This window comes from Muscardinus avellanarius, assembly GCF_963383645.1.
Source record: "Muscardinus avellanarius genome assembly, chromosome: 12".
NCBI lineage: Eukaryota > Metazoa > Chordata > Mammalia > Rodentia > Gliridae > Muscardinus > Muscardinus avellanarius.
The window spans coordinates 2,955,158-2,964,606 of record NC_137798.1 but is presented as its reverse complement, the minus strand read 5'-3'; the positions used below and the strand labels follow the sequence as shown (position 1 = coordinate 2,964,606).

The window sequence follows — 9,449 nt, the reverse complement described above, 5'->3', positions numbered from 1 at the left end:
GCGGGGCGGGGTCCGGGCCGCGCGCCTCCCCGCCCAGCTCCCCTGCACTTCTCCGAGCCCGGGGGCGGCTTCCGAGGCGCGCAGAGCGCCCCCCCCCCGCGGACATCCGCGCGTGTCAGGTGCTCCGCGGGCGCGCGCGGGCGGCGGGCGCGCGCACAAAGTTTGGGGCTGCGGGAGCGGCCGGGCTCGCGGCGCTCGGGTGGCGGCGGCGGGGGGATGCGCCGCGCCCCGCCGAGCCCGACCCCCCGCGCCCGCTGAGCGGCTCCGGAGCGCGGCGGCCGCGGCCATGGGCACGCTGGGCAAGGCGCGGGAGGCTCCGCGGTGAGTAGCGGCGGGCGGCGGGCCGGGGTCTGCAGGGCCGGGGGTGCAGGGGCGAGCGGGCGAGGCTCCCCCGGGGGGCCCGGGATGGCCAGGGCCCCAGTCCCGCGCCCCGACCTCCCCGGGACCCCCGGAGGCACCTGCCGCGGGCGGGGCCCCGGCGCCCCCTGGCGGCGGCTGGGGCGCGGGGAGCGGGATGGACGGCCCTGCCCCAAGTTTCCAAATCCGTGCCCAGCGAGCCTTACCACCTTCGGGGTGGAAACATGCACGCCGCCCCTCCCCACCGCCAGTCTAGACGTGTTAGGTGGTTCTTGGGACGACAGAAGATGAAAAGAGGGACAGTGACTCTTGGCAGGAGAAAAAAGTCCTGGAGGGGCCAGGGAACTAGAGAGTGTGCCCCCGAACCAGCGCACCGGGCAGCTGCCTGGACGGTGACCAGTTCCTTACAGGCTGGGAAACCTGTGTGCGGTCACAGGGGCAGTAGGATGGCATTTGCCCGGCCTGCGCGGCCATACCCTGGAGAGCCAGGACCCTGGAGAGCTGGATGGAGAGTCTGGATGGAGAGCCTGGAGAGCCTTCCTACTGGCCGGGCCCTAACACTCGGGCTCCCCGCTGGCGCTCTCCCTGCCGGCTTCGCGAGGGCCCCGGAGGACTCCCCTGCCCCCGCATGGCAAGTCTCGGCGTCCCAGCTCTCTCCCTTACTCTTCCACTGCGGGTTTTATGAAAAGCGTAGGCCAAAACTGCGACACCCCCACCCCACCCCTTGGAGATCCCCGCGCCTGGAGAGGGGTCCACACACGGCAGGTCCGAGTTGTGACTCGCTCCCGCAGCACGCGCCTCCGGGCCTTGCTCACTTGGAGGCGCAGAAGACAACTTCAAGTTCTTCTGTTTCACTTGGGTTTGGTGTTCCTTTTAAGTTCATAAATTAAACAGGAGCCGTTTGGTCACTCTGGCTGCTTTTCTTGACAAATAATGCCTTTGCAGCACCAGAGGCTATTCCTCCTGGCAGTTGTTAGAGCACCCTTCAACCTGTCTATAATTATGCATTTTATAAATACTTATCTACCGCCATTTCGCCGGAAGAGGAGCGTTTGAGTATTTTTCAGAAGGCAACCTTACAGCAAGAAAGCCAAGTTTCCACGTTTCTTTTTACGGGGCAATTAATCCCATCTTCCTATACCTGTTAGGTTACAATAGGTTTTTAATAGTTCTCTGCCCCCTGCCCTGAGGAGTTCTTATCCCAAAGTCCTCTGACTCTCGTCTCATTTCCCAGGTTGTGTCTCTCATTCTATCCTGCCTTCCCTTTTTTCTACCCTAAATATTTCCTTCTAGATCTTTCTTTATTCTGATTCCCACATCTGCCTCAGTCTTTTCTAATTCTGGGTAAAAGCACCTACCTCTGGGAATTGCCGTATCAACCAAAGTGATATTCCTTCCCGGCCAAACTAGGACACGTGACTATAACCAGAACCGGCAGGTTTAGGAGTCCTGAGCCGCTGATGCCACCCTGGAGAGAAAATGGAATTTTCCTTGGGTCTCCAGTCACCTCCCCAGCCCCAGAGGGAAGAGCTTGCAGAGACAGCCCGTGGGTGCTGTTGTCTCTTCTCCAGAGTTTAGGGAGAGGCGTTGTAGAAGGGAGAAAAAGATTTCTACTGTGAAGGACTGAATTGTCGTCTTTCCTCTACTCTGCCTTCGGTAGCAGTTTTCATGGTGCAAAGGTGGCAGCCGAGGCAGAAAGCTGACTAATCCCAGCTCTAGACCCGGTTTAGAGAGCCGTCAGGGCTTCCAGGAAGAGAAGGGGCCCGGCTGGGAAGTGTGGCGGGGCACAGGAAGCCAGCTTCTTGCCTGCTCTGCAATGGTGGCCACTCATGTTGTCCTTCCAAACCTGGACCTCCACTTCTCTAGATGAGGGTTTTGGAAAATGACCATGCAGAGTCCAGCTGTCTCTGAGTCCCGAGGACAGCTCCAGGGGCTGGCTGTAGGAGGAACAAGGCATGCGATTCAGCCTCTGCGTGTTGGTTGTGTTTTTGAAGGACTTCACTTATTTTACATTGAATTAACTGTTTCAGCCTCTCTTTGAGTCTGCTTAGCAATTTTGATGTCAGAAAAGATTCACAGCTCCAGGCACAGTTAATATTAATTAATGAATAAAGCTAAAGGGGCTTCAGATACAAAGAGCAGCACAGGTTGTTCAACCGTTAGCCTCTTTGGACTCAGCATCGGCAGCATAAAATGGAAATAACATCTTTCCAGGCTGTGGACATCAGAGACAATGCTTCGACCCCCAGCAGGGTGCTGCCTCTAGCAGAGGTGTTTAATCCAGGGTGGCCTTGACTAATTTGTTTTCAGATTATCATTTTGCTCGCAGATACATTTCTGATTCTGAGGCTAGCACAGGGCCTGGGAAAAATCAGCTACGGTCAGAAACTCTTTTGAGTTCTCTGGCACCAATTCAGTCTCTCAGAAATCACTGCCTTGGGTTAGCAGATGTCCAGTAATGAATTGGTGATTCCTTTCCATTGGCCAGCCCAGCTTAGAATGGAGGCCCGTGTCCACCACAGACCAGAGCTCCGGAACTCGCTTGAAACAGAACCCAAAGCCCAGGTGCTCGCTCCCCAAGTGAGGCCTTGTGCTGAGTGGTCCAGCACTTTTAGCTAGTTTCCTCAATCCCAGATGTGCCCAGCATTTCATTTTCACCCAAGCTTCTCTTCAGTCCCTTCCAAGTGAGGTTTTATCTTGTCAGAGAAAGTCTGCCAAACACCCCTCCAGAAACTGCTTCCCCTTCCTCTGAGAACTGCTTGCTCTCGACAAGCGCAGGATTCTTCTCTAGGAGTTCCCTAGCTTCCTTTTCAATTGCCTCAGCCTGATTCCTCAGCTAGAGTTATTATTTGGTATTAAGGAACCTTAATACCAAATAATACCTTCAGTCAACAACTAGTAACAAACATGGTTTATACCGTGGTTCCCTCTGGCCATGCATGATGTCTTACTCGTCCTAGAATTAGCACTTACAGATTAGCTGATGCCATTCTGCGCTTATCACAGTATGTGGGGAGGAACTGAAGTCACAGTTGAGGGGCCTGTTTTTCTTTTTTTCATCTCTTCTTTGAAATAGCCACAGCCACAGTATGGAAAGGAGAATGAACTGTATGCCCCCAAATGTCATCAGTAGCAGCACCTATCACTATTAAACCTTAAGAGTTTATAGACAAGTATTTGGGTATCATTTTTAATAAAGAGAAAAAATACTCAACCTTTCTAAGTAATTTTGCAAAATGACTTGTACGGATAAGGTCATGACCAAAGATAAAGTGTGAGCAGACACAGGTCCTTTGACCTCCTAGTGCACGTCCAGATCCGAACTCGTCCTTTTACATTTAACTTTTGAAACAGACCCCTCCTAGCTCAGCTTTCTTTCTTTTTTTTATTGTTAAGGGCCCAAATAAATACTCCGTTGCGTAATGGGTAGTGATAAAAGTGACTCATAATTATTACCTGCTTTATCAATAGTGACACAGTTTTTTTTAAAAACCAACTAAGATCTGTAAGAAAGGCAGAACTAATTTAAAATCAAAGCCCCTGCATCAGAACGCCTCACTCCCTGCATACCCTTTAGTCTTTGACTTTTCCCATAAGGTCCTTAAAGACGTGACTGAGGCTGCCTGGCCTTCTGCAACATCTCTGGGACTACTCAAGTTGAATGAATTTAGCTGCAGATGAGATCAGCTTAAGCAATTCTTAAGACCCAAGTCAGTGGCCTAGCAGCTAAAGGAAAGGAACTATTGCTGGAAGCTGAGGACTGCCAAGATAGAGTCTCACCTCTGCCTCTCCCCTTCAGGAACTGGGAGACAGCAGGTCAGAGCAATCCTAATTCCCGAGCAAAAGAGCCCTAGTTGCAACCCTAAAATCTCACCTGTCATTTGCCTGGGAAATATCTCTTTAACAGCCAACCAGTCCGCTTGGTGCATTTGCCAAGTGGGAGGGGTATGTATTCTATCAGCCCAACTCTCTGGATTGTCTTATCGCTATTCCTTTTCTCTCCATTCCGCCTTCAGAACCTGGAGTGGCCAAAGGCCAGTTTGTCCGGTTGCTTCTCTGCTTGCCCTCACCCCCTTCTCTCTTTTCCCCAGGAAACCTCCCCATGGCTCCAGAGCTGCCCCTAAAGCAGGACTAGAGGCAAAATCGGGCAGCAGCCCCTTCCCCTCCCATCCCAGCCTGGCCCAGATCACCCAGTTCCGAATGATGGTGTCCCTGGGACATTTAGCCAAAGGAGCCAGCCTGGACGATCTCATCGACAGCTGCGTTCAGTCTTTCGGTGAGTTGGCTAATTGCCCGTGTGCATTAAAATCACTATATTACTTTGTTCTTCCCTTAAATAATGTTTTATAGAACAGCAACCTCAATTGTATTGGGGCTTTAAAAATAGCTGTGAGCCTTTGAAACGTTGGAGACAGTCTGCTGCGCCTTTGGCACACGACTGTGTGGGTGTAATAGGTCGTGATGAGGGGTGCAATTTGAAGCGAGAAAAGTTTCTGAGCAGAGTTTGCGTTGCCATTTTTCTTAGGTTGAAGGTTTGCCTCGCGACGAGAAATATCATAAAATGGTAGTGTGCATCTGGTGCCCTGACACTTCTCTGTCCTTGCGCTCCTGAGCAGATAAATGATAGGTTACCTACTCAAGCATTGGCATTCAACAGAAATTTGAAAGTCTTACAAATAAAGGCTCGGTGATTCCCTTTGTAACCTGGAATCGCCATTGTGTTCATGACTAGAGGATGCTGGCTAATAGGCGATGCAGTGATGAAGGTCAGATTTCTGGGAAACGAACTGCAGTCACACACGGGGCAGGGAATTATGCAGACGCTGCCCTCTGTCCGCACCTGTACCCGAGGGTGCAGGGCTTAGTGCTGCTGAAAAGCCATCGTCTGAAAAAGGTTTATGATTAATTTTGCAAGTCCTGTCTTTCTTTTGCTTATTGTTTGGGAAGTACTAAATATTTGTTCTCTCCAGAAATGGAAGGATTAAAATGAACGGGTTTCAATGAAATCTTGGAGTTCAAAGATGTCCGGCCTCATATCCCCTGTGTACCATTTTTCGTAGTCTCGCGTCTCCCTCCAGGAAGCAGAGGAGTTTGTGTGGTCAGCTCAGTAGCAGCAGCCTACCCCAGGACGGGGAGCACGAGAGCCATTAGACCTCAGGAGTGGGGACCATTGGCTGCACTATTGGTCAAACCTTCTGTATGGAATTGGGGAAGGCTTGACTCCTAATGTGGCTTAACATTGAATAGTTTCAGATTTTTTAACAGTGTTTTAAAGCAGTTGTACTTAAGTACGAATGCATCAGAATCGTGTGGGTTTTTTTTTCTTTTTTTTTAATAATGCAGATGGCTGGCCCCACCCTCAGAGTTTCTGCTGCAGGGAGTCCGAGGCAGGGTGGGGTCCAAGACTTTGCATTTCCAAGAAGCTCCCAGGTGATACTGATGCAGCTGTTCCAAGAACCCCACTTTGAGAATCACTGCTTTAAAGTGCTATTTGTTGTGCACTTTTTGTTTAATTAATTAATGTACTTGTTTTTTGTGGTACTGGGGTTTGAACCCAGGGGCATTCTACCTCAAAGCTACAGCCCCAGTCCTATTTTTTTCTTTTTTTTTGAAACAGGGTTTTACTAAGTTTTGGATTCCCTTGCTAAGTTACTGAATTTGACTGTGAATCTATGATCCTCCTGTCTCATTTCCCAAGTACTGGGATCACAGGCATGTACCACTACACCCAGCTTTACTGTAGACTTTTTAACTTGGAAGAAGAGCTGAGTAGAGTACTTGCCTAGCATGCCCAAAGTCCTGTGTTTAATTTCCTACACTAGGGAAAAAAAAAAAAAAGAGGGGGAATACTAACTTTTCTTGTGGTACTGGGGATGGAACCCAGAGGCATTCTACCTCCAAGATACACCCCCAGCCCTATTTTTTATTCCTCATTTTGAAACAGGGTCTCACTGAGTTGCAAAGGGCCTTGCTGAGTAGCTGAGGCTGTCTGTGAACCCAGATCCTCCTGTCTCAGCCTCCCGAATCCTGGGATTATGAGTGTGTGCCCCCACGCCTGGCACTAACCTAATTTTAGTTAAATTTCTCTTTATTTACACTTCAGTCTTTTAGTAAGGATGGATATGGGAGCCAAATGAATGGTTTTCTGTCTTGAAATAATCTTCAAAAAACGTACATGCAGGGCGTTTTAACTAGAAGACACTGGAGCCTAGTGGACGTGGGGCTGGCCTTGAGCCCCTACTCACATGCATTGTGCTTGCACCTGACCTGAATACACTGAAAAGTTCCTTACTCAGCTTTTTTTTTTTTTTTTTATGGTGCTAGGGATTGAACCCAGGGGCCTTCTACCTCTGAGCTTCACCCCAGCCCAATTTTTATTCGTTTCTTTTGAAATAGGGTCTCACTAAATTGCTAAGAGCCTCACTAAGTAGCTGAGGCTGGCCATGAACCTGCGATCCTCCTGGTCTCAGCCTCCCAAGTACTGGGATTACAAGCATGCGCCACCACACCTGGCCCTTACTGAATTTTTGCAGTCATATTTACTGGTCCTTGGCAGAGCATGGTAACTATTTCCTGAATAAGAACTTGTGTCTCTAGTTCACTCTTAAGGAAACGGGGACTATACATGTATGGATGTTACCTTTCTCCTCTGGGGCCCATCATTCAACCACCAGCTGAGTACAGGCTCTTTTCCTAACCTTCAAATAATCATGACATTAACCTGAAAAGTAGACTGACTCTGCAGTTGGCCCCAAATAACCAAGCCTGACCCATTCCCTCAGTAGAGCTTACCAAAGCGATGGGAACATTGTTTGGGGGGTATGTTGAGCCAAGAAAAAAAAAGCCTCAAAATGCAACAGTTCCAAAAATCCCATTGAATCTAATATCTTTTATCCATTATCAAGAAGCCGTGATTAGGCCCCTAATTACATCTGCTCCTGTGCTGGGCCAGTGCACTGGGGGATTACACACACACACACATATTACACACACATTACACACACATTACACACACACACACACACACACACACACACACACACACACCGGTGATGCTAACAAGGCCTGCAGGGAGATGAAGTTCTTGGTGCCACGTGGTTTGAATACGTGCACCTCACAGTGCGAGGTGAGATGGAGGAGAAAGGCCCTCCTGGGAGCGCAGTAAGGCCAGGTCTCAGGGTGTAGTGGGTTATGTACTGCAGAGTTTCCTGTCACAGAATTTGCATAAAAGAGCAAAAGAGAAAAGGTCCTCTTATGTCTGGGGTTCATGGAAGCCAGCACCTTCTGTCTGATTTTTACTCTCGTCTCCTCCCTCTCTGGGTATCAGTTGACTATTATTGGGGGAATGGGAGCTTTACACTGAGCCACAAAAACAAACCAAAGAAGCTGTTTTGAAAATAAAGACCTAAAGACCGGGGGCTCAGTGCAGTTTCTCCTGCATCTTAACCTTGCCTTCAGGTCGATGCCTGGAGGGCCTTTCCTTGGTGAGGGCTGTCCTGTGCAATACAGTGGTCACCGCCACATGTGGCTATTGTCATAGGCATTTCTTTTTTTATCCCATTTTTGTTGCCTTTTCCTTTTATTTTATTTTTTTATTTTTTGGTGGTACTGGGGTTCCTGGAAGCCCTTCTACCTCCGGGCTACACTCCCAGACCTATTTTTTATTTTTGGAAACAGGGTCTCTTAAGCCAGCGAGGCTGGCTTTGAACCTGCGCGATCCTCCTGTCTCTGCCTCCCAAGCGCGGGGATTACAAGCGTGCGCCACCACGCCCGGCTCCTTTTATTTTTTTATTTTTATTTTATTTTACTTGGTATTGAACCCTGAGGCATTCTACCCCTGAGCTGGACCCTCAGCCCTTTTGAATTTTTATTTTGAAACAGGGTTCCTCTAAATTGCCGAGACTGGCCTTGAACCTGGGATCCTCCTGATCTCCCAAGTACTAGGATTACAGGCGTGGGCCTCCCCACCTAGCTTATTTTTAGTATTTTTTATTGGCACATTGTAAGTGTGTGTGATAGTGAGATTCAGAGTGACACATTCTTGTATGCACATTATTTGGTCTATTTCTTCCCCGTACCTCCCTTTCCCTTTCCCTCTCTCTTCTCTCTCTCTGGACTCCTTTAAATCAAATGCTAGTTTAAGAGCCTTCAGCCACGAGCGGTAGCTACAGCTGGACCGAGTGAGCAGGGAATGTCTGTTTGCATTGCCACAGGAAGCCTCTTTGATGGTGCTGGAGAAGGTCGATGTCTGGCTAGAAGGGGAGGTACATATTTTGGGGGGAAGATTTTCTAGAAACCACAGGACTCTGGTCTTGCTAGCATTTCTAGGCAGTAGTCCAAATACCGCTTACGGCTTCATGGACATTCAGAAGCATCTACTCATGCCTGTGTCTTTGACATTACCATAATTATCACCGATAATGTTTTCAGAGGAGGACTATTTTAATGCTTTGAAGGATGGCTAGCCGGCTCATGCAAATCAAGGGTACTTTTGAAGGCCTCCAGCAGACCTCTCGATGCCACACACGAGGTTACAGGTCTGTGATCCGAAACTTAAAGCCTTGAGTCACAGCTCGCTGTTAAACCGTGAAGCAGCCCACGCCTACCCTCTGCTTTAATCGGAGGCCGTGCTTTCCAGCCCCGGCATATTATTGCCAGTTAATCCACTCCTCAGCTAAGGAGAATGAGGCAGAGCACCGCAACCTGGCACGCTTATGTCAGATGTGCGTGAATCGCACCATCTGTTTCAGAGGTAGAAAAACCTGTGAGATCATCTGAGCCCTGGGAATCGTTTTCACTTTGTGATTAGGGGTCGAATAGACAGCTTCAGAGATCCAAATTCATGAAGTTCTTCTCTTGTCTCCCTCTCAGTGCAAAACAACATCTGATAACATCAGGGGAAAACGCACATGTACCCCAGAAAGCACCTGTCAACCAGCAGCCCTTCTGCTCCTGGGGCCTGGGGAGGGAACTCGGCGTTTCATCTTAACTGTCAGTGTAAAGGGAAATGCATCCCAGAATCTTATATTTATGAAGTGTTATTTATTTTTTTTGTTGCGGTTTCTATATGTATTGGTTTTCTTTTATACTCA

At 49.2% G+C, this 9,449-nt stretch overlaps 1 protein-coding gene across 2 annotated transcripts in view; it reads left to right on the top strand.

Annotated features, from left to right (window-relative positions):
- Nucleotides 1-286: 286 nt before the first annotated feature.
- RASGRP1 (RAS guanyl releasing protein 1) overlaps nt 287-9,449 on the top strand; it is a gene marked incomplete at both ends in the record, with an annotated part of 63,872 nt that continues 54,709 nt past the window's right edge. For both annotated transcript variants that reach the window (XM_080708140.1, XM_080708139.1), the window contains 2 exons: nt 287-321; nt 4,449-4,633. In XM_080708140.1, coding sequence (XP_080564266.1) covers nt 287-321; nt 4,449-4,633 — 220 coding nt within the window. The remainder of the gene's footprint in view (nt 322-4,448; nt 4,634-9,449) is intronic.